This window comes from Glandiceps talaboti, chromosome 1 (genome assembly GCF_964340395.1).
Source record: "Glandiceps talaboti chromosome 1, keGlaTala1.1, whole genome shotgun sequence".
In the NCBI taxonomy this organism is placed as follows: Eukaryota; Metazoa; Hemichordata; class Enteropneusta; family Spengelidae; genus Glandiceps; species Glandiceps talaboti.
The window spans coordinates 11,080,717-11,107,341 of record NC_135549.1 but is presented as its reverse complement, the minus strand read 5'-3'; the positions used below and the strand labels follow the sequence as shown (position 1 = coordinate 11,107,341).

Below are 26,625 nucleotides of genomic sequence, written 5' to 3'. Positions count from 1 at the left end.
GACATCCAAGTACAACAACATGAAAGTGGATAATTAATTATTATTTGATATTTATACAAATTTATAAAATTGATGTATAATCATGTATTCTTGTACATTACTATTACGCAACACTAGAATCTTTATTTTAAATAACATCCATAAATGCAAGGGGAGGCAAATCATAGTAAACTCAACTCAAAAGCATCTGTGTTTATAACTCATATTTGTTATAACAAAGTCTGTTTGTTCGTTCATACATTCCATTATTTCTCACAGTGTATTATTCTAAATGCCACTGTTTAATAACACAGCCTATTGGTTCATACATACCCATATTCTTCATCATGTGAATGTGTCATCCAAAACTCCATTGTTCTATCCAACTCTTTTTCTATTTTATCATGAAATTCCTGGAGTTTTGATTGGATACCATTCACTGCCATCTTGCTTCTTTTGTTCTCACTCTGTAAAAAAAAAAAAATTCCAATATTTACATAAATATGTATGTTTCTTTGTAATGATATTTTCCATAGTATATATTGTCTGTTAACACTTAAATATGCCATTAAAAACAGCTGACTTTGGAACAGATCATAAAAGTGTCTAATTTTTCAAATAATTATGATATAATGTTTAAAGTTTCCTTTCAATTTACAGTGGTTAGTATCTAGAAAACCTAATAATAATTATCAAGAGCCTTACATTCAACCAGATGTTTCTAAAAAGCCCATCTCTTCTCGTGGCTAAGCTGCTCGACATACATAAACAGATTAGGGACGATAGTCACAAGTCTGATAGTCACAAGTCTGGCAGCGAGAGTATGGTTACAATTACTAAATGACAGAGTATCTTTAATATTCACATTCCTAATTTCGTAATCATAAATTTAGTAACCTTAATTCTATAATCATAAATTCAATCAATATACAACTTTATAATTACGCTGTAAAGTACATTTTAACTGTACATTTAATATTTTGAACATATGTTTCTGACATGTGAGTTGATATTTTTCAGGATGCCATCATTTACCCATATTCATTAACAAGTCGCGACCTTCATTAACACCTGTAATGAGCCTTGTTATCTTGACTCTGTAACAATTAGTAGCAAGAATTGAAAGATATTTCAAAATTATTTGACCATTTTAATGGAAATTGTAGCATACACAGTTGAATTGTCATCTTCCTCTTGGTCTCTATTTTCTGTGATTGTAGAGATAATTAAATAATCACTCATTTCGTGTAATAATTTTCAAATGGTTTTGAAATCAACAACATACAAACAGGCTCATGGACGTGATGTTGTGCCACAAGCTTGTCACCTTTGTCATGATCACAAGTGCAGCCAACTATTTGGATGCAAATTACTACACATTGGATAACACTGAACCGTCGGACCGTGACGACTCTGTAGGCTTCAAGGCCATCTATCATTTGAAAACAGTATTGCTCAATGTCAATAATTGTTGATCACTACCGCATGAGCACGATGGCCTGCACCAAAATCATTAAAACCACTTGTCTGGTTTAAAACCGACTTCTCGATCCAGCTACAAGTAATTAGTTTAAGAAATTTGCAAATTCTCATCAACAGTCCATTATAAAAGATGTTCTATGTCTTTGTTCTTCCATAGACTTAGAAGGGAATAGTATTGTCAATGGTTCTTGGAGGTTCTTCTTATCAAAGAAAGGAATCGAATGGAGAGAGGCAGATGGAGGACTATCCACACACAGTTGTTTTCAACACACGAAAACCCATGGACGTATACCTCATACATTTGGTGTCAAGGCCGATCGATCATGATCATGATGACAATAAAGTAAATTTCTAGTTTCATTTTAATCCTCTCGTTCATTCTAAGATGTTACGTATATGTATAAATACGATAACAATGTGTAAAATGAATCAATCCCACTCCATTGCACTTGGGATTCAAAACAAACCAAAAGAACAACTGTTCTAAATCATGACCGTTACATTGCATATACTAGAAATCAGTGTACGGATGTCTTTGTTCTTTCTTTTGTTCAGTCGACTGCGTGATCGTCATTACTGACACACTGAGAAGCAAAACAAACAAAAAACAAATAAAAAATACACACTCGCATCAACACGAAAACTATGAGAAAATAAATCTGACCTGGTTCAGGTGGGAGGTTCTGCTGATACTTATCACCACGGAAGGCTTCCCTCGTCTACTTCAGTCATATGACACAACACACGACCTACGTAGGTGATATTGACACACGTACAAAAACGTAATAGCATTATGGGCAAACAGGAAAGTCGTCCAACAACAATAACAACAATACAATACACCTGCCTGCTCTGAATACAATGAACAACCTTGTGTGAACTTTGGCCCAAGGTGGATTGTACCATGTTTAGGAAATTTGAATGACGTGGGGGTCAACTCAATAGAATAAAGCACGTCTATCAAAACACTCAAAATATTTATGTAAATATTCATCAGGTAAATGAATGAATTTTGGGCTTTTTTCTTCCCGTCTATGCTGAATTTCATTTCTTTTAAACGCGCTCTCCTAACTATGAACGGACTTCCCTCTGATTTAGGATGGATTTGTCTCAAACGTTGCTCTCGCAGGGAAAAAAATCTGAATGGACGAGACTTCATTGTGCGCATTGGCGTTTACGCATCGAAGCAAAATATTGCAGGTAGTTTCCTTACAGCCTGTAAGATATTGACTAAAATTCGATATCATCTATTTTACCAGCCGGGCGCGTCATTGAATGAGAACTGTTCAGATCTGTCGATAACAGTAACTTTAGTTTGATCGACAATGCCTGGAATCGAAAAGTTACCACTGGAGGATGCGGCTGAGGACTCTCCCCAGGTGGGTTGGTCAACTTTACGGATCGTATATACTATTATAATGCAAGTAAATTTAACTAACATTGACAACCTTTCGTCTGCTATAACAATATTCTTACTTCTAAAGGTTCGATGTTTGTAGCGTAATTCGAACGGCAAACAGTTGAGTCTTCAATAGAGAGTGCAGTGTACAACTTGTACTTGATTCTGGACGTTCAGACGTGTCAAATCGCGAGTTCATTCACGACGATATGTTATAGCCTCTTACTATATCTTTCACAGATCTGACGTATTTATATCTTAAAGCATATTTAACATGTCTGGAATGTCCATCATTTTCAGACACTCCCCCTTTTATAAAAGAGGCTAATTGTGCAAGATCCTTTATTTAAAGCAAAATGTTAGAAAGTAGTCTCTTTCTCCACATTACTAGAAGTGACCAATGACATTTAATTGCATTTCATTTAATTGGGGGGGGGGGGGATTGTAATTTGTACCAATATTAACTTCCTGATAGGACTGTAGACAGTAAGTAAGACGAATAAACAGAAGATAATGTAAAATGACAGAGCAACACTCATCTGACAAGGAAATGAACCTTCCATACATCTACTAATGGCTATAGGCTAGCTACAGTGTGATTAGAATGTATTAGCAGGCAGTGTATTCTGATAATTGGAACAATCCTAATCAGTGGCATACATTATTAATCCAGTAAATTAAATAAATATGGTTGTCATGCTAATATAATATTATACTTAAATACAGTTAAATTTTCTCACATAAATGATAAGGTGAATTACATCTGAGAACTCTTTATACACCACCTACTAATACATAAGCCAAGTAAAATTATCTTTACCTACAAAATATCAGACATAAAGATGGACAAAATGATACTATGACTAAGTACTGCCTTTTGCTTGGTGTGTGTAGTCATTGATGTATCATGATGCTGTAATACATACACACTGTAGTCATGGAGATATCAGGACATCTACCTCCATGGCTTGATGTAGTTAAATACATTATTCAGAATATATAGACTTGTGATTATTTTGAAACTATGGGTAGCTGTATTTATATTTTGTGTAGCAATCAACGGAGCACATTGTTGTTCCATATTCACAAAATCACATGAACATCAGTTGTACTTCCATATGTTTTCTGCTGCACTTTCACTCATTCTGCCAATGAAAGTACGGCAGCCAAGAACACTGCAAACACTTCCCAAATACCCTGCGTACACTGCACATGTACATTTATGGGCATTCATGCATCCTGGGATTGTCATATTTTCATGCACCTGTGCCCAACTGGTGTTTTTTGGTGGGGTACCAACTTCAAAATGTAACTAGTGATAAGGGGATAGTAAATGTCCCCAAATATGCATGTAAGAATGGACTTATTGACCAGGTACACATTCTCTGTATGTTTAAACTTAAAATAAGAGTGCAACTCTAGTAGTTGGTTGATACAGTCTAGAACAACAAGATATACCCCAAACCTTGATAATCCGAATAAACCTACTAGACTTATATATAACAACACTGTAGATATGCGTGCCATGTGTATACGCTGGGTATTAACTTACAGGTACTCACAGCAGTTTCTCTTGTTTAATATTTTTCAATAAGTCTTTTGTCTTTTTCCCAGTACCTGTATTTGGTGAGAAATTATGAATATCAAATATCATGCTCATGGAATTTGATTTCATTACTCCTGCTTCATTCTTGAATTTCCATCTAGTTTCTGTTGGAAGGTGTGATAGAATATTAATAAATAATAATAATAATAATAATTTACTTTATTATTTAAATATTTATTCAGTGATCAGAGCCACTTAAAATACAAAATAATCATAAAAAAGTACAAAAAGTAAAACCCATATCTAAAAGAAGGCAAGATATAAATGTTTACAAGCTCATCTTACCTGTTACCTGAAGATATTCTGATCACATTGCAATCAGGAGTCATAAGTGAAATGTAGATTTCTTATAGATAACATGTCATGGTGATTTACTGTCACAATATGTCATTATATCCATTGTACTGATGTACTGATCAGATAGAGGAGACTGGGACAATCAAATCAATCAATCCTGATCATATTCAATTTTATGTGGATGTCAGTCAATGTGACTCATACTAACAGTGTACGTGCCATCCAAATACTGCAAGGATTCAGAGGAGGGGGTGGGGGTGATGGTAAACTTACCCAGATTTCATTTTCAGTAACTAATGTACTATAACGTAGGTGAGAAATCCCTGTGAAATATCTTTGAAACACAGATAGAATTTACTTTATATACTTCATAACTTACAGACATTTACCACTAATAAATATTAAAAGGCATTCACATAGCTTCATATTCTTCTTATTTTGACCATAAATTATTTTAGTATATAGGTTCAGATTGTCCTCTCCCAAGAAGGCACTACTAGTAAATTGTTAAAGTGTAAGAAGAGAATGTAACTGTTGCACAATTTGTATATACATGTAATACCACCAGTACAGTTGTAATTATTGAAAGGAACCAATTAGTTATTACACAACTATGGCCTAAGGACATTCCTAATTCATTAAGCTAGTCTCTAGAATTTTTTTTTTTCGTAACAAAATTACTCAAAAATGACACATTATTACATTAGAATGATACATATGAAAGAAGTTGTTGAGGTTTTTTTTTGTTTTTTTTTAAAAAGCGGATTTTTAAAACAAATACATTTTAATACTTGAATAGCATTTCTCATGCATGACTATAGTCTGTATAAAGGAATATATGGTTTGAACATTACCAGTAGATTACTAGATGTAATAAATTCATAAAATGCAATTTAGGTAACAAATGCTAATTGCCAATCTGTGTGCATGTGCAATAGTATCTTAATGACAGATGAGAAAAGGAAGTCAGATTATGTGAAAATGAACAATTTATTAGAACCTTTTAAAGAGAAAATTGTTAATATATCATTATGTTTAAATTTAGACTTGCTTTTAATAAATATGAAACTCTGTGTATATATGTCACTTATTATGTCGCATAGCCTCATCAATTACACAAAGTGACATAAGACTCCAAAAGATTTTGATAAAACTAATACTTGAATTGTGTCAACAAATTTGTTATAGGTACTATTAAGGTAGTTACACTGACTGTTTACATAGGTCAATTAGTTCACCTGTAGTTGAAAAAATGACAGTATGATTGTATGGACTTTATACAAGTAGGCACCAAACCTACATCTTGAGCTGCTTATGTATAGAGTACTGTGCCATATGATATCATGTAAATGTAATTAGCAAGCCAGACAGTGAATTAATAAATATAACATTATGTTCAACTAAAGAACCAATTACGTGCTTAGATTTCAAGATATTTAGAACATTAATTTAGGGAATTATTACAAAGATTTGATATTGCAGATGTGGAATCAGAACAATTTTCTTTGTTGTAATTCTTGGCCATGGCCAGGTAATCAATAGGAATGTTTTTATTTGTTTTAGGACTGTTGCCAAGTTAGGGATAATCCCACTCATACTAAATGTAAATACTTACCTATCTATTTAATTACTTTTATGATATACTGACATCAATTTCAAGTACTTATATTTTAATGTAATTTCTTAATGCCAAGTAAGTAAGTGTGTGTATGTATGTATGTGTGTGTGTGTGTCTGTGTCTGTGTCTGTGTCTGTGTCTGTGTCTGTCTGTGTGTGTGTGTGTGTCTGTGGGAGGGATGATGTGTTGGGAGAAGTCTGGATGTACTATGGGGATGATGTGTCGAGAGAAGAGCATGTGTGTGAGGGGTGAAGTATTGCATGTGTGTGGAGGAAGGGTGGGTGATGTATTAGGAGAAGTCTGCATGTGTATGGGGGATGATGTGTTGAGAGAAGAGTGTACATGTATGTATGTCTGTCTGCGTGCGTGCGTGCGTGTGTGTGTGTTTGTGTGTGTGTGTGTGTGTGTGTGTGTGTGTGTGTGTGTGTGTGTGTGTGTGTGTGTGTGTGTGTAGATGTATGTGTATATATGAGGGCATGTGTGTATACAGGCACAGTTGCTGTCAGTTTGCCATTTAATTAAAGAAAATTTGTTGTTAGGCAAAATGGTATTTAAAAAATGCCACCATTTAGTAAAGCAGAGGAGAACATAAAATTTTATAGGGGTCACAATTTACAATGAATGTGCTAGGGACCTGGAGGGAAAATGGTTTGCTGTTAAAACTATTTACTATGTTTGTATATATATGATCTGTGTTATAGCTCAGATGTCTTCTCTATTATCTATATATATATACATGTATATGTACATATACCATGTGTGTATAACTTAGAGATTCTTTAAACTGATCCAAGATATAAATATTTGTTATATGTTACTGTGTAGGTAGATCTTGCATGCAGTAACTACTGTACTCTATACAGGTCATTGTCATATAGCTCTACTTGAAACTGACTATATATCTACATCTCATTATCAGAGGAAGCCCAGAGATTTGGTTGTGGTGGTGATCACTAACACAGAATACAGTTCATAAACCACAAATATACATATTGTAAGCATGGAAATTGTGTGGTAGTGACCATGTCAAGCCTCTGTTCTATCTTACAGCCTTCTCTCTCTGCTGCTTTCTGTCATGTCTATAGTTGTGGCATTGTTTTGATAGACAGTCAAGTATAGTGATAGAGAAATGATAGCTTCCCTGACAGCTTACATGTAGTTAAACTGTAAAATACATCATGTCGTTCCACTCTCACCATCCTCCTCTCTCAGAGGGGTGGACCAATGTGTACGGGCTCCCCCATCGTGGCGTATGTTATAGACTAACATAGCTGCTATAGTGTACATACATGTACATGTATCAATAAATGTATTCTTACAGTGAGAACCATATGCTGTAAGGTACGGTACATGTATGACCATGTTAATCTGCAGAACATGTAATAACACATTGCTCCTGGCAACCGATCAACATGATCTGGTTTGAATGTGAGTGTGATTGTATCTGTGAAAATAAGAGATGAGGATGCATCATCACAAAGGTAGACATAGTATTAGTTAGGATATACAACATGGCACAACTCGCCCCAGTGTATTTCCTTTACTAACGATATTGTAGCACTGCATGAAATTAAGAATATATCTTATATTTAAAAAAGAAGGTAAATTTAGCTTTTGGAAGCTTCCTCATATTCAGACGTCAGAGAATAGAATATATGATAACCACCTCTAGCATATGATAATCTCAAATGATATCCTTTCCTCTGTCATGTTTTGATGAAAAAAATGACAATATTATGTTTCTCACCTATTTTTTATATTAAACAGCAGGATGTGTTGACATGAAATGTTAGTGTAACTGAGTATTTCTAAATAAACATCCTTTGAATGCTGGTACATTAGTTCATTTGTGTCACAGCATCGGGACAATAAATATTTTGATGTGTGTGGTACCATTCTTGCTAATCAGGGCTGATATTTCTTCCGCAGTACTGTGAAATATCAAGCTCTGGCTACATGCAGTGAACAAAGCATTATTTTAGATTAGTAATAAATATGCATGAGTAGTGACATGAAGATCTGAGTAATCAATGACCCCACTATTCATTACATGGTATAGTGTAACACATTTTCCATTTATCTAACACATGACTACTTATACCTGACTTGTCATTGTTGACAGTGCGTCTTGAACAGTGCCGTAAAATAGGCTCTGGTTTACAGTGATGAATACTTGTATATTTCAGACACGTACGTTACTGGGAGTCTTCCACCAAGATGCTATGGTAATGCAGAACTATGTCAGTTCATTGTTGGACTCGGCAAGAATGATGCTCAGACTCCAGGTAGGCTTTATGTGCAAACTTTATGAACCATGCACTCTATAAAATAAGGTTCCTTCTTGGATGCACAAATTTAAGTCCTTGAAATGCATAGGTGACACTGCAAATCTAAACATATACAACCCATTACAATATAAATCAAAACTGAAAGTTTATTTGCGACTGCGTCTGTGTCTGTCTGTCTGTCTGTCTGTCTGTCTGTCTGTCTGTCTGTGAGTCTGTCTGTTTGTGTGTATGTGTGTGTGTGCATTCATATACTCATTCATACTTGAGTTCGAATAACATGCCCCAATATAAATCAAAAGTAAATAGGTACCAGTGCATGTACACGATCATACATGTACAAGCATGTGCCTAGTGTACATGCCAACTTATACAAGTGTATGTACATGAGTGGTATTCATACTTACAGGAAAGTTTTGATATATGAAGGAGTAAGATTTATTTTCTTTGATATTATTTACTTTACGGTGTTTTCATACTTGTTCTCTGTATGATATTAACCTAATATAAATGATGACTTTTATTTAAATTGTGTATTTGATTATTTTTTATTCAAGTAATATTTAATAAAAATGTCACCATTTTAGGATTAGTTTAATATACCCAGGGACCCATAATATACAAAATAGTTTATCTCTAAGTGTATATATGTTGGACGGATGTTGGTTGCTTGTGGATAACTATGATTTGCTGAGGTCAAATATATCCATGACATGAATGAACTTTGTCCATTTAATCAAATTAACACAAAGCTTTCTTTTTATCAAATTACAGGGTGAGTTAAGTGCAGCTACACAGAACTTTTCCAAGAAGCTATCAAATTTTGAACACCAGGTATATATTGTATATTTCACTGTCTATAACATCAGGTATATTGTATATTTCATTGTCTATAACACCAGGTATATATTGTATATTTCTTTATCTATAACATCAGGTATATATTGTATATTTCACTGTCTATAACACCAGGTATATATTGTATATTTCACTGTCTATAGCACCAGATATATATTGTATATTTCACTGTCTATAGCACCAGATATATATTGTATATTTCATTGTCTATAACACTCGTGATAATACTGTCAGATAGTATGATACACCCTGGTACCTTCTATCCAGTAGTACTTTCTAAATGCGTAATAAGGAAGTCACCCAAACAGTACTGTCGTATTTGCAAATGTCATCCCCTGTGTACAATATGTGTCATGGTTCATTGTCATTGGTCATAATGTAAGTTCCCACTAGGTTGTATTAATAACACATCATTACACCTAAATGTGGCTCATGCACGTAGAATTGAATATCAGACTGAATCACTCCAGACTACAAGATAGGTTATAGAAAATAGATAAAAATTGCAGCAACTATTTTCACACATTTTCAATCATATCAATAGTATACACAAGACTTGTTTTTCCCATTGAGATTGATACCTCTGTGTAAAGCTTGACAAGTACAAATCCCTGACTCCATGAAATAATCCCTGGAAGACTACTATTCTGTGGGAAGTGAATGCACTAATCATATCATAGCATGTCTGACTCAATAAGGCGTTTCTCAAACATTATCAATAATATTTCCAGTTTCAAGTACATCTTCTTTCTTTACAAAAATTGGACAAGGAAATGTGTAGCCCCCTAATACACAGACAGACAGACAGACACACACACACACACACACACACACACACACACACACACACACACACACACGCGCGCGCGCACGCGTAAGAAATTGGTAAATTTTGCTTACCACTAGTTTTAAGCAAATCCAACTCGATATTACAAATTTTGCTTTGTGCATAGGCTGACAATCTTTCACAAATACTTATAGACAAATGGTGTACTGTAAAACATGATGTAGTTTCAATCTAGTGCAACTGTCTTTTAAAAAATTCATGGTTATGAGTATTTTTTTTTAAAGGCTACCTTGTAAAATAGATGATGAATTCAATCTTTCAAAGTAGCTGTCTGTCGTTGTCTCTTCCATGTATTTATTTCTGTTCTCTAATGTTACTTGTAAAAATAAGATAATAAATCCTTCAATCTTCCAATCTAGTAGTTGTCTGATTGTCTCATATACTTGTATTTATTTTTAGAAATTTCCCTTGGGTACAGATGACACAGTACTAGCGTCTACCATGAAGCAGTTTGCCACTACTATTGATGAGGTCTGTACAATTACTATCTCTTTCTGAATAACACATTTTAATATACATGCTGTATTTTCATGCAGAAATTCAGACTCTTTTAATGAACGTTTGTCAGAATCTGACCCTTCATTTGATGTCAGATTCTATTTGAGATAATTGATGTCAGTTGTGATACGTTGATTCAAAATATAAAATCTTGTGCCGTGTTTATTATCATCAACCTGTCTTCATTGCTTTATATGTAAACATGTAGATGATTTGTGGATATGTGAATTCTTTCCTTGATATGAATTTATTTGAAAATATTTTCTACCGAAAGATTTGAAAACAAGACTTAAAGAACAGTGATGTTCTATTTTTAAAATGATCAGGAAATAAGTATGTGATATTTCCTCAAGGATGTATTTTATGATGTCATAGTTTTCACCATCTGTGTATTGATAATTCATGTTGAGACGGTATTTAGTATATGTCATAATCATATTGCATGTAACCTGAGATACCTTACCATTCGATTCGTGCTTAGATGTTGTTATTGAGATGCTACTTCTTAGATGACCATCCTTTGAGATTACCTATACCTTGTATTACCTACACCTTATTCATGTATTATGTTACACTTGATGCTGTTCCAGGCGTGGTACCCTTCCAATGGTGGCGCCCTCTCCGGAACTTGTTCACAAGTGGGCCCAGATTGTCTGTAGTAGTCGCTGGTTTGAAACCATTAAGGAAGCATCTGGGGTCTGGGGTCTGGACTCGGGTGGATGCTGTGATATCATTTTTTGCATAAATTGAAATATGATTATTTTATGTGTTTGCCAAACATTTGCAACTACATGTGTATAGTGCATTCATGCAAATTATGTAAAATTTATATAAAAAATAACATACATATATATTTTATAGACACCTGGTACCTGCTGCTGTATCATCATAACTAATAATGTACGAGTACAGTGTAATAAAATCTAATATGACATTGACATATCACCTTTTTGTACTATTCAGATCAGTTCCTGGCAGGCAGTACTGGCTGCACAGTTATCAGATGGATTTGTGTTTCCACTTTCAAAGTTTCTAGAGACAGATTTGACAGAAATTGTCACAATGAGTGAGTTGTTTAATCAAGCCAGCCATGGTAAGCTGATTTGTCAATTTACTCTGTGCGATTTACACTGTGTGTGTTTGGTGGGGAGGGGAGGGGAGGTGTTTGGGTATGTGTGTATGTATGTATGTATGTATGTATGTATGTGTTTGTTGGAATTTGTGTATATATGTGTATATGTGTAGTATGCAAGAGTGTGTTTATTGGATCAAAAGTATGTTTGGAAGCATATATGTAGAGTTGTTGGTGGGGAGTGTTTATGTGGGACTGTGTTTGCATGTATGTGCGTTTACATGTGTGTGTGTGTGTGTGTGTGTGTGTGTGTGTGTGTGTGTGTGTGTGTGTGTGTGTGTGGTGTGTTGTGTTACAGTAATACTTTGTGCTTTGGTGTAAATCTGTGATTGACACACACCAATATATATTACATACTAAGTAGGTGAGAATTGAAGCCTGATTTTCAAAGCTCCATTAGTTTGCTTCATTCATTACTGTCACTTTCTATTTGATAATTTGTCAGACAACAGGAAATGACATTGTGAGCCATGAATTGCTCTATCTAAATATTTCTATATCTGTTAGCACTATTGACATTGACAGGACAGACTCCTTGATTATTTATTATTTAAGATGCCTATCAAAGTCATAGATTTTTGTTCAAATGAAATAATGAAATAAGCTTGTAAAACCTAATAAGACTACATGTGTCATGATAAAAGGAAAGTTTTTAGCTAAAATTAGATTTTAATGACATCGTAAATTATAATTCTTCCATTATAAATATCAAAATTTCATTTCTGTTCATGCCTTGTCATTATTAATATTATAAACTTGTATGTATTTAATATCAGGCACCAAATTCACGGTTGAACCACAAAATTTATATTTTGATGAAGAAAAAAAATGAGAAATTGAAAATCAGATTTTTAGCATTGTATATGATAGTAATCTAGAATGTTGGTAACGGAATGAAAGCCAGACACTGTATTGTTGGATACTGTGTTGTATTTATTGCAATTCAAACAGCATATCAGTCATGTGAAATTCAAACAAGGTAAAAAAATCAATAAGTAATTCAACTCAGTCTGTATTCGTTAAACATAGTCCATCTAATTTAAGCGCAATATTTACATTTTTGCCACAATAAATATACCGCACAGTTTTAAATATCTATAATATATTATAACATTGGTTAGTCCGTGTACACATTTTAAGAGTTTAATTTTTTACCTGTGTCATATTTCCAGTCATTTTTCATTCAGTTGTATATAGATATTAGAATTTCCAGTGAATCTGATGATTTTCATTTGTGATGTTACTTAGTATGCTGTACCTTAACTGGTCATGTTTACACTGTCTCTTGATCTCTACAAATTAATCTACATCTCAGGAAATGACTCAACAATATGTGTAATGAGATGTACCATCCTGCGATCTACTTGTGTTACAGACCAGTGTGTAAGAAAAAAAATAAAAAAAATAAAAAATAATATATATATATATATATATATATATATATATATATATATATATATATATATATATATATATATATATATATATATATATATATATATATATATATATATATATGAATGTAGTCTCGCTAGATAGGACAGTGCTCGATGCAAATATTAGTAGCAGAGCATTATAGTCTTAATTCAAAAGAATAAGGATGTAATAAGTCGTTACTCAGAGTTTCACACTTCGAGCGATCATCAGACAACTAAATAGTGATTGCCAAAATCGGTATATTAATATATTATAACAAATACTAGAACATTTCAGAAATGAAAACACTCTTTCAGGCCATTTCAAAGTCAAATAAGAAAAAAATGTAAACTAAATTGTACAGTGTATGTAGGCTCAACTCAAGTATATGGCGTGATACCAATAGTAAAATTTATGGTATTTTGTTGTCGCTTTATATAATGTGTCACTTTATCATTAACATCTACCATCTGGAAATTTCAAGTTCCTATTATATGATTTTTAAAACAACATCTTTGTATTTTATAACATTCATGCATCTGCCAATATTTGTCACCATTTACATGATTTAGTAAAAAATTACTCCCATGTGTAACATAAGATTGTGTGTGACTTCAGGTAATAGATAATCAGTGACAAGACCCCTTAGGACAAGATGATCAGTGACAAGACCCCTTAGGTCATAGATGATCTGTGACAAGACCCCTTATGTTACCTGTAATTTACCAAGAGGTTGAATTAGCACAGTATATAAATGTACGGATTATAATCTTAAGATCTCCTCTATGTTAGTAAATGGTGAGTGTGTTTTTTTCAGAACATGATCAAGCAATGGTTAAGTATAGTAAACTGTCCAAGAGGAAAGAAGACGAAACAAAAGCCAGAATAGAAGCCAATGAAGATATGTACAAATGTAGAAAGAAATATCATCAGGTATAAAGAACTTTTATTCAGTAATGATAAAGTAGAACACTTACAGTGAACTGATATTACAAGTGTGGTGTTGCAGTTGACACTCTTTTTAATCTTGCATACATGGTAAATTATTACATGTAAATTTTCAATACTTGATGTTAACAGAATTCATAGCATGTTTTTACCATCCTGCTCACACATATTTGGTGTGAATAAAACTATATAACTGATTTCACTTTTGAAAATCTTTACAATACAAGCTTCAATTTCATACAAATGTTATTTTCCCCGTAGTGCTATCAACTTTACAATATATTCTGAAATGTTTACAACCACACAATGGTTTTATAGACCTTGACTATAAAGCTCAAATAATCCTCCCGTGGCAGGAGGTTTTGGCTATATAATCTCAAATCATCAAACACTCTCCCATGGCAGGGTACCGTACATCTGGCCTGCCATATAATCTCAAATTGTATTGCTCCCTCGGGTAGGGTGTGTCTTACATATAATCTCAAATTGCATGGCTCAAACACCCACCCATGGCAGGATAAGTCTGCCATATAATCTCAATTTGTATAGCTCATATATCCCCCATGGCTCATACACCTCCCCCAGCCCATCCCATAGGTATTTTACATGGTGTGTTGCCCTTCACATCATACATTATGTTTGAACTATGATGAATATGATTATTAGCTGACTTGTTCTAAAACAGCAAGACCTGTACTATACAACAATATTGTACTACCGGGAGTACATGTATATGTATGATTATGAGTTATTGTCAATTTCTGACTATCTATAAGATGAATTAAGAATAGTAGTAGATGTCAGAAGATAAGGTCTAGGTACAGGTCACTACTGTCTGTCTAGAGACTTAGTTGAAAGATGCATCAAGACTATACATGCCATCAGTTATCTCTGTACGGTCCACTGTTACCATGGTAACAAATCACAAGTGATTAGGTTGCCATACAAACTGCTGCTGTCATTAAATGCATGTATGTGTTCACTGATTTGTTATTACATTTATCCACTGTGTTTGAAACTGTCCGGAATATTTATGCCAAAACGTGTGTAAAGTGATTGTGTTATAGCAATGCATCTTTTTAATTTGCAGACAGCATTAAATTACTATACAACACTGAACAATCTACAGTACAAGAGGAAGACAGCTCTTTTAGAACCACTGCTAGGCTACCTTCATGGAGAATTATCACATTACAAAATGGGCCAAGAAGGTTTGTCACAAAACCTGGAAGATTTTCTAACCAACATTAGTGTCAGTGTACAGAGGTAGGTGTAAATAAAACTCATTAACTGACAGACATGAAGTGGTTGGTTGGATGAATAACTTACATGTATATCTCTACCAGTGAGTCATTTTCATTTGTCCAGTATATGATCAACTTAGAATTCACTTTATACTAGACAATGCGTACAACCAACCCAATTACAGTAAGTTTATCATTTTAATGATTAATTCCAACCAGGATGTATTGCTCAATCTATGTAAATATATATATATATAAAGCTATGGGGCTGAGAATGTCTGAAGTCAGAAGAATGTAATATACTTTTCTCACTTTTGCTATCTGTATTATGACAAATGTATTTTTCGCAGTTTGTAATTTTTTGCACATGGGTGGGGGGGGGGGGGCAAGAAATGCAAATTATATATAAAACCGTGCTAACAAGACAGAACAAATTCTTGCATTAAACATATTAAATAATAAATGGAATAGTCAGCTCTTGTATTTTGATATCTTAAATTTATAACACCTTTTGATAAAAACCCATCCAACACTAGTCTAATCTACATCCTGCTTTACAAGTATTATATCAGAAAATTGAGAGATTTCATAAGCACACTGTAGGTGTGTGAAATGGAATCATAATTCCATGAACAAAAAACTGAATTAAGATATAACAGTGCATTTCCCCTGAAAGGGCAAGAGCAGAAAACTGACATGTACATAAAGACCTTTGAAATCATAAAACATTATTCAGAATCTATAGGTATTCACATCTCATAGTTCATATAATATCATGATCTATACGATGTGATCTAGTAAAGTCTCAACAACAATCCACAGGGTATCGTAATATTTATTGTTATTACTAGTATTCAGTCCCAGTGCCTTTAAATTGAAAAGCTATACATATGAAATCAAGATGTAAACGAAGGAGAAAAGAGTTTATTTACAGACGTCATATGAATAATATTGAGTTCGTTCTATTCGTTAACAGGGCAATATTTAATTTTACAAGTGTTTTTACTCCGATGTTTTCCAAAATATATATATACATAAATTCAAAAGTGAAACCTTGATTAAACCGTGTTCTGTTATAATTTGACAGTCAATTCATCCTTAAGTCTACAATGACATTAAAAATTGTCTTCTGGCACTGTTAGCACAGTTGATAATGTAACAGGGGTCTCAAGGCTCATGACATTTTATATCTATCAAATAATTTATTGCCTTAATACATTGTGGCAGGTTTGAATTCTGTCATTTGCAACTACTGGTCAAGTATCAGTAAGTAGACTTCTACTATACAGGTACATGTACCTTCTATAATGCAGCATATATTTTTTTCGTCAACAGTGTTCATTCAGAATTACAAACAGAACAACAGAAGGCCCAGCAAACAATTGAAAACATCACATCTCAGTGTACATACTACTACACACCAGACCCTACCCCAGATATGCAAATGAGGCCAAGACCTGTAGACACATCTGTCAAACAAAAAGCTGGCTATCTTTTTGTGCGATGGTAAGTATAAAAATATTGTAAGTTTGCATTTTGTAAGAAACAGTTGGGTATACTGTTAACTCAGTGTATTAGGTCATTTGTCACTAGACTAACATGACAGTACAGTACACATGGATTTATATTTTCCGTTAAGTTTCAAAAGTATCAGTAAAGAAGTTCCTTTTCAATTGATGTATGTGATTCATGAAAGAAGTTGTTTCAATGATAACATTCAATATTATGTGAGAATAAATGTTCATGGACTCTGAACATTCAAAGCCATGCGAGAATTAATATTCATGGACTCTGGGTTCATACTTTGTAATGAGATTTCTACTCACAGTTGAATATTTCTTGGAAGCAAATCCCAAATTTTTGGCAACATCTCATCAGCATCATCAGGGGTGTACTACAATGGGCTATTTCAAAACAGTCTTTTTCAAAATAGATTCTTTTCAGAACATAACTTAGTAGGGTGTAATACATAAAGTTTTGTTTTATGTTCTGAGTTCAGAACTGCTACAAAATATGACTCAAAAGCAAGGAAACAATGTTTTGGGTTGTAAACCCTATGTCTTGTTTTGTTACAGTAAACAAGGATTCACACACAGATGGGACAGAAGGTATTTCTTCACACAAGGTGGCAACCTGATGAGTCAACCTAGAGAACAGGTGAGCTGTCATTGTAGAAGATATGTGTTGAATTTTTAGTTTGTAGACATTCTAGTTATGGACTTAGATAAATATGATATCCAAAGAATAGATGTTATAGAAGATATGTGTTGATTTCTTAGTTTGTAGGCACTCTAGTCATGGACTTAGATAAATGTAATATCCAAAGAATAGACATCGATGATAGAAGATATGTGTTCCACATAGTGTCATCCGACAAAAAAAGGTGAGTAACTTTATTACATGACTTGTCTAAGAACAAGACAATAAATGATATGACACTACATGAAGTTTGGAGATGTACATCTATGCTGGTGTTCAAACCCTTCTGAAAATATCACTAATTTCTTGTTGTATATTCCACTGCAGCTATAACTCATCACATGACCATTTGTCATTTTGACCTTTTCTTTACAGCTCTGTAACATTACAAACAGAGAGTGGTTCAGACAGCTGTAGCTCACATGACAACTTATATTCACCTTTTGACCTTTACCTTAGAGCTCTGTAATATTGCAAGCAGAGAGTGACTAACACTGCTGTAGCTCACATGACTTAAATGTCACCTTTGACCTTGACTTTGCAGCGCTGTAATATTGCAAGCAGAGAGTGGACCAGACAGAGAAGAGTGGATAGCAGTTGTACAGAATATATCAAGAGAGATGTATGCAAATGATCTTCCCCAGGTCAGTAATAGGTATTTGTAACTACCTCATTATTGTATACCTTCATACCTTGTGTCTAAAATTTGACAATTGAACCCCCCACCCCCACCCCCATCATTATATGTCTGAAAACCCCTAGTATTCGACCAACATGAATTGAGATGGAGTTTTCTTACTGCACTTTATATGGTTGAATGAATTTGACATATTTAACTGATTTGATCACCATTGAAGTCATCTTAAGACTACGAACTGTTCAACAGATAAAATCAAAGTCTGGCTTTCATGTGTCTTGCTGTCAGTGAGTTTACAACCTCACCTCGTATAGCCACCAAGATGTTTGATTATTGCTAAAAACCAATAACATTACAAGAGATACATGTGATATCTTTAACCAGGGCAAGGTTACAGGTAATTTAAAGATTTGGTTTGTTGTAATTCATTGAGTAATTGTAAAGGTGTTACATTACTGCCTTTAAAGTCAAGTTTCAGTTCGGAAGGAATTACTACTAGTTGTAGGAATCCTCCCAAATTGTTGAAATGAACAAAATTTTACATATTATATTTCACAAATGAGCCTAGTTGCATGATTTGTGACAAAATTGTATATTGTATGTGACTTTTAATTCCTGTTTGTGTATATGATAAAGTGCCATATAGAATTCATCCTCGTATTTCATACATACTAATATCAACTCAGTTACATTATAATCAGAATGAATGTTTATGCTTCAGTTACCTAATACTATGAATTCACACTTTGTTTCACTTATTATACATGTTATATAATTGCATCTTATCTTCAAGCATTGAGTTACATATTCTGACAGCTGGTACTTGCAGTAGAAAATACTGTCACAGTATTTATTGAGAAGCTTTCTCTTGCTGTCACTTGATTTTATCATCTTCTTGTTACCTTGGTAGACACTGAGTTGATTTAGTTATTATCTCGGGTTGTCGGTGACTGAGCAATTGCCTCTTACCACTTCAAGCCGTGGTCGGTGTTTGATAAATTTGCCACGCTGAGTGTCATTCAGTTTGATTCTACCAAACAGTGCAGGTTTTCTCGCAGGTACTCTGGTTTTCCTCCTGCATCAACATCGAACCTATGGGCAGAGTCCCTCACTGAACTTCTTGGGAGACCAGATGATATTTTTAATTTTGTTTTATGTCTTTACCAGTAATCTGTCTTGTAGTAATCCAAGTTGTATGTAGGTATAACTGTACAAATCTTGATGTCTTTACCAGGAGTTATCATCAGAGTCTTCACCATCGCCAACATCAAGTGCCAGCTCAGTAGGAGGAGGAGGACAAGTCCCCAGACTAATGGATCCAGCATTACAACCCACAGCAAGACAAGATACACTGTCACTAAGGTATGTCTGATGGCTTCAAAACAAACCTTTTCACATGACAGCACCCTCTCAAGATGTGGGTTTGAAATGTTACTGGCCTCATCATCGTACAGGAGAGTGCAATATTTTAGAGATATGACAAAGATAGTAAATTAACTTCTAATTAAATACAGAGTTTTGTGTGGAAAGAGTCAACCCCAAAAAACTGAATTGGTGTAATAGTCAAAATACATGTGTACATATGTGTTTATATGGCTGGGTGATGTATGTGTTTTTGTAACAATGCAAAACAGTCGATGTTTGAACTTTTTGGATTCTAGGGACAAAGGGAGATCAAGACTCAGGTCAAGGTCACGTAGCGATAGTTCCGACTCCAACCCACCACCAGGACCACCGCCGCCAACCCCACTAGACACTGCATTACCACCAACCCCTATACAGTTTGACATGCTGTCACCTGGAGAAGACCAACCCAGTTTCAGATCATGGCCAAAGGAAGGACCTCCAAAACGTATCAATCCATTTACTGAATCTACAACTGAAATTCTAACTGACAATGGTAGAGAGCTAGTTACGATCCCATTCTGCACAGAGTGTGGCTGGCTTACGTAGCAATATCAAGTCAAAAAACAACCAAGTCTAGCTGATTATTGCGAGGATTCCCTGCATGGTTCTTTATTGCTAACTTAATAAGCTGGGTTATAACTTATATCGGGACTTACTATTTGGTCGGGAATAATGTAGTCAACTCAAATCAGCATGAAAAGCAGGGCTTTTCAAGATAATTCTTTCTGAATCCTTAGCTGTAACTAACTATTTTAAGGGGCTGTCTGTTAATCTCACACACTTTCTTCATGCCAAAAGAAAAAATTAAAATTGCCAGCAGCTTAAACAATAATCTGACATGTAAATGTATATATTACTCTCGACTGCTTTAAACACAAAACTGACTAATTATTCATAGGTGTATATATAACATCAGCAGTAACAAAACTTGCAATTTTGAAACTCTGAACGGTGCAACAAATATTAACATATTAGCGTAAAATAACCAGTCATACAATACTGCACTAATAAGGATAGTGCAATCATCAGCTGATTACAAGGGTTGTTCTCCATTTTGCCTTCCCTCCAACACCTAACCCCACCCCACCCCACCAAAACAGTTTAGAGTACTTCTAAAATCTAGACCAACACTTTTGACCTTTAGCCTCTTTTCTTCATGTTGCATAAAGATGTGTGCTTTTCTACAGAGCAAAATAAAACGAAATCTTTCACACTCTTTGAAAATAGTAGGTACATTTGAAATATAAGAATTAATATGTGATTTTACTTGATCTTACTATTACCCTATGTATTGTTTACACAGTTGGAAGTCCTAGTACAGTGTCTCAAGTCTTTGTGGTACGTTTCCTTGGCTGTATGGAAGTGAGGTCAGACCGAGGTACAGAAGTCATATCAGAGACTATCCGTCAAATCATGGCTGCCAGGGCAATTCACAATGTCTTCAAGATGACAGAGGTTAATCTGGCGGTCACAACCGATTCAATTGTGTAAGTCATGTACATTTTACAACCGATTCACTTGTGTATTAAAGTCATGTACATTTTACAATAGATTCACTTGTGTAAGCCGTGCATTTCACAACCATTCACTTGTGTATAAATTCATGTATGTTTCACAACCGATTCAATTGTGTATTCATGTACATTTCACAACCCCATCCACTTGTGTATAAAGTCATGTACATTTCACAACCGATTCAATTGTGTATTCATGTACATTTCACAACCCCATTCACTTGTGTATTAAAGTCATGTACATTTCACAACCCATTCAGTTGTGTAAGTCATGTACATTTCACAACCCATTCACTTGTGTAAGTTATGTACATTTCACAACCATTCACATCTGTTTTCATCATAATCGAAATCATTACCTTCATTGTTTCTTTAAACTATAAAGTAAACCAGTCAACAAACTTTAATTGTTGTACAAAAGTTTTACTACCATACATTTCATCTTTGACATGTATGCAAACTCACAGTGCTCTCATTGGTACACAAAGTCTGAAATTCTTCTAAGAATTCCATGGAATAAAGTGTCTGTATGCAGGGAGTATTGACCCTGAAATAAAGTGTATTATTTTATACTTTTCAGGTTACTAGAACCATCAAATCAAATTGTGAGGTCCCAGTTTTCTCTAGATGATCTATCATTTTTTGCTGCTCACCATGAAAATAACAGGTAAATGAAATAATTGTGATGTTGGATCCAAACTATGAGCAAAAAGTTTCATCTACAGATGATATGGAATATTATTACATATTTACCAGTGATAACTTGCACATACTAGTGGTATTTTCACTGCAGTGCAATACCGGAAACATTCTTGCTTACCTGCATGCAAGTGATATGCAAATGAGGGCATGTTCATTCATTATACATGAAACAGGTGATTGCAGGGTATCATTTTTACAAAAATTTGCTGTTTCGGATAAATATATGTAATAATAACAGAACCCCATGTCGCGTGAGTTCCAGTGTGGGTACTTGGTGATACATGTATGTGCACTCATCACTCATGCAGTGTTTTCTGCGTACACTGCAAGGACTCATGCAAATAGCCCAAGTACCCACACTGGAACTCATGCATCATGGGGTTTCTGTCATATTATTGAGTCAATAAATTACTCAGTATACACTGAACACTTTGATAGCACTTCTATTCTGCGACCGGTAGCACTTCTATCCTGAGACTGGTAGCACTTCTATTCTGAGACTGGTAACACTTCTATTCTGAGACTGGTAACACTTCTATTCTGCCAACAGTAACACTTCTATTCTGAGACCGGTAACACTTCTATTCTGAGACTGGTAACACTTCTATTCTGCCAACACTAACACTTCTATTCTAAGACCGGTAACACTTTTTTTATACCTATGTATATACATGTCATCAAACCAGTCACTATTCTCATAATTGAAGTGTTACCAGTCTCAGAATAGAAGTGTAACCGGTCTCAGAATAGAAGTGCCTACCGGTCGCAAACAGTGATTTGTTGACAAACTACTACTAGCACCTTCAACTCGCAAACTGTTTGTTGATACACCCGTACATACCTCCTTTAATATGATCAACTTGTCTTTACGTTACAGGTTATTTGCATTTATAGTCCGCACTAAGGGTTACACCAAAGCTATGACAACATTTGCATGTCATGTGTTTGAATCTGACAGTCCAGGAGAGGAGATCTGTAGAACTATCAGCAGTGCCACACAGATAGCATTCCAAGCCAGACTTAACAGGAAAACAGACAGACAACACTATTCGGTAAGCCTTCTGTTTTTGACACAAAGAATGAAACAAAGTGAGAAAATTGAAAAGACAAAAATTCTTTTGCATTTCATCTATTAAAATTTAAAATGGATACAAAATATCTTTTTTATATGGTAAAATTATTTACACAACTGCTGTCATGATGAAAATAGTTTTGCATGTTTGTGTTCTAAAAGAGATCTATTAGGAATTGTCTAATATTAATCTAGTTGCAGCATTTGGGTTGATATTTTATAGTAAAATTTGACAATGATTTTCTAAGTATGCTCTTGTCACTTTTTTTTTCATGTATATCCTAGGGGTCATTTAGTGAAGAGGGTGGAGCGTACTCGGAGTCTGGGCAGGCTGCTGCTGCTTATGGTATCGGTGCTAGTAATGTAGAAACTGCTGACATAGAGGGCAGTATACCGGCATTACCCATGGACCCCAATACACTTGGTATTGGCACCATATCACTGGATCCTATCAAACTCAAGTCATCTGGTAGCCAATCAGACACTTGTAGCCAGTCATCTTATGAATGTTAATTAGCACAGCACCTGTAGATAACTGTAACGTGAATGAATGCCTTCAAAACCAAATTCATTTCTGAGGAAATTCATTTCTGTCAAAATTAGCGTGTGGCATTATTTCTTCTCAGTGATGTTTCTTGTTTGCCAGTCATATATATTTTGAATTACTTTAGTTTCAGTGGTTTTGTTGCTTGAAGAAACTTTCCCAACACTTTTCCCATATAATCGTCAAAAACAATTCTGATCAAAAGCACTTTGTAAAACTACAGAATAGAAGTAGATGACTTTTTCCTAAAAGTACAGATTCCAATGCCGATATACAGATATATTAGAAAGTATTTGTACTTGAAATTTTGGCAGAGATAGTTTGTTATGTGAAGAATTTGGTCATGTATCTTTATAGCACATAACATTTGGTGCTCATTGACACTAAATAGAGGTTCCATTTTTCTGCTTGATTCAGAATCGTGTCATTATTTTATCACAATTTAATTATAATATCACAAAACATTTGTAAATATGTACAGTGTAAAATGTACTCATTCCAATTATCACTAACTTAGACATGTAATGTATCACATGATCATCCTACTGTTGTCACGGTTACATTTAAAGTGTTAGCGTGAACTAAACATGGTGAAACTGTGGGGTGGCTCATACTCGAGGGATATTTAGAAATGGATTTCATTTTCAGAAGGAAAAAAAGTTTTTTTTGTAAAATGCGTAATTTTTATTTTTATTTTCAGTGGTTTAAGAAGAGATACACTACATAGTAAGTGTCTTTCCCAAGGACTATACGAAATTAGAAAAGAGATCGGTGTCCTGCTAAAAGGTTCAAATGACACCGACATATATGTATCAATGGAGACAAAGATTCCTCATTTGTAAAAATTATTCTTTTTTCTTACATTTTTTTATTACGTAACAATTATTTTGAAACAGCAAAGCAGTGAACAATTTATTCAGTAATTGAATATCAGATTTTTATTTTATCTTGATAATTTTTACAAGATAAGTGTGTATCTTGTATTTTCACTCCCAAACTATATGACCTGTATCACAATGAGATGTGAATTGAGTGTTGTACACAAGGTGTCAATTTATCTGGTGACAAATATACAAATAAAAAAAAAGACACAAATGCAATAGTATTTTTTAAAAAACTTCAGAAGTACAAGTAAAGAAAAGTACAATATTTCCTGTGACTGAATCTTAGTTATAAAAAAAAAATTATTGAAACTAGCTAAATAAAAGTCATTGATAACAAGTCACTAAAAAGTACTAAAACCAGTGACATTGTAAGCTACAAAAGTTAAGTGACACAAAGGTCAGCGACACGTAGACGTTTACAGAACCAGATTGTAATAACATCACTAGTCTCAAGTCTAATCTGATTAAAATCTAATGTATTGTATGCTTCGTCTTGAATTCACTCAAAATGAATGAGAATGCGTAATGCGTCGAAACATACAAGTACAGTACTTCAGAGCGCTCTGTTCGAAAAGAGCACAAGCACAGAGCGCAGACAACGATGTTATCGTTATTGTTTGGTGGTTCTCTTTCTTTCAATTTCAAAAGTTGAGTTTATATATTGTAAGACGGATTCTGATTGGCTACTTGTAAGTACGAGATTTGGTATGAGAACGCCTATGGTGTTGTGTCACATGTATGTAATGAGCGCTCACAAAAGAACAAATGACAGTAAACGTAACAGCCAAAAAGAAATTGCAAAGTGTGCAGTACGTTGGATTTTAATCAGATTGTCTCAAGTCTTGAGGACTCTTAACTTTCCACTGGTAGACTCGACGCTTATCAGCTTATCGTATTATCGTACCATGCTGGGTTTCGTATATCAGTAATTTCAGACTCTGTGTTTGAGAGAGGACACATCTAATGTACACAAACAATTTCTCACATTTCTTATAATCCGATGTATTTAGCTTGCCAGTTGGCATCGGTTGCTATAGGTACTGCGGTATAATGTTAGATAACTATGTGTACTACATAATGGGCAGTTGCTGAAAGGATTTATATACCATGAATAGTGACAATGAATGTATGTGAAATGATAGAAAGAATCACATGAAGTCCACTAACTTCAGATTTGATGATTTGACGTGTCTGCAAGTAGTGAAGACTATATATAGAGCTTATATGTGTTGAAGCCACTACTGAAGGAAAGTTAGGTATGTACCCTGATTGAAGGTTTAGATATATAAACATGGATGTAATATACACTACAGTGTAGAGGCGAGGGGTGGGGGGGGGGGAGTAAAATCATATACTTCAGTTGGAACACTATATCTCAGCCTGTACATGTTTATATATGATATATGATATGCAATAATTGAATTATGTTATGATTGGCATATCCCAAAATATATTCACTAGTGCACATGTTTTAAGTGTAAATTTGTCTTTTTCCAAGCTTCGACCTTAATTCACATAATTTGTACATTTGTGTCGTGTAATATTACAGAATAGATATAAGTTCCATACAAATCATAAGTGGCTGTACACTATAGTTTCTATAGCTGAAATTGATCAATTTCTTACACTGATGGCAATATAATAAAATTCCTTTCTGGTAATGCATGTTTCTGCACCTCAATAAATAGAAAATTAAAGGGAATTTTTTTTCTCCCAAGATACTCAATTTACACGAATAAGGAAACTCAATTTGAAACTCTCGCACTTTGTTTTGCACATGCTTACTTCTGTGTGTCCCATGTTTGCAAATGATACAGACAAACCCTCACGTCATGTGACTATCACATGATCATCACCTGACTATGATTATTAAAAAAATTAATTCATATGTTGTAATGCTACATGAATGTAGAACTCTGCCATAGTTTAGAAAATAAAATGAAATTTATCCAAATATTAATCCCATCATGTACTAATAATATACAGATAAATTTCTTTAAAAGAATGAAGTATTCATTCTTCCAAGAATTTTTTGTGACTTTTATGTTGTATATTCT

The 26,625-nt window shown here is 34.2% G+C and overlaps 2 protein-coding genes across 2 annotated transcripts in view; one reads left to right on the top strand and one right to left on the bottom strand.

The window, feature by feature from the left end:
• Positions 1 to 2,258, bottom strand: part of LOC144432502 (N-acylglucosamine 2-epimerase-like) — a 10,780-nt gene extending 8,522 nt beyond the window's left edge. The window contains exons 1-2 of the mRNA XM_078120724.1: positions 2,126 to 2,258; positions 313 to 446 (exon numbers count right to left, since the gene is read on the bottom strand). Coding sequence (XP_077976850.1) covers positions 313 to 425 — 113 coding nt within the window. The 5' untranslated portion in view covers positions 426 to 446; positions 2,126 to 2,258. The remainder of the gene's footprint in view (positions 1 to 312; positions 447 to 2,125) is intronic.
• A 376-nt stretch (positions 2,259 to 2,634) lies between these two features.
• Positions 2,635 to 25,887, top strand: LOC144437558 (DCC-interacting protein 13-alpha-like). The gene is made up of 17 exons (XM_078126522.1): positions 2,635 to 2,840; positions 8,568 to 8,666; positions 9,441 to 9,500; positions 10,771 to 10,842; positions 11,833 to 11,962; positions 14,235 to 14,350; positions 15,456 to 15,631; positions 16,945 to 17,115; positions 17,685 to 17,766; positions 17,889 to 17,992; positions 18,353 to 18,452; positions 19,680 to 19,807; positions 20,107 to 20,345; positions 21,156 to 21,339; positions 21,947 to 22,033; positions 22,946 to 23,120; positions 23,426 to 25,887. Exons 1-17 carry the CDS (start codon positions 2,787 to 2,789, stop codon positions 23,651 to 23,653), a joined length of 2,205 nt encoding a protein of 734 aa, XP_077982648.1. The 5' UTR covers positions 2,635 to 2,786; the 3' UTR covers positions 23,654 to 25,887.
• The last annotated feature ends 738 nt before the right edge of the window (positions 25,888 to 26,625 follow it).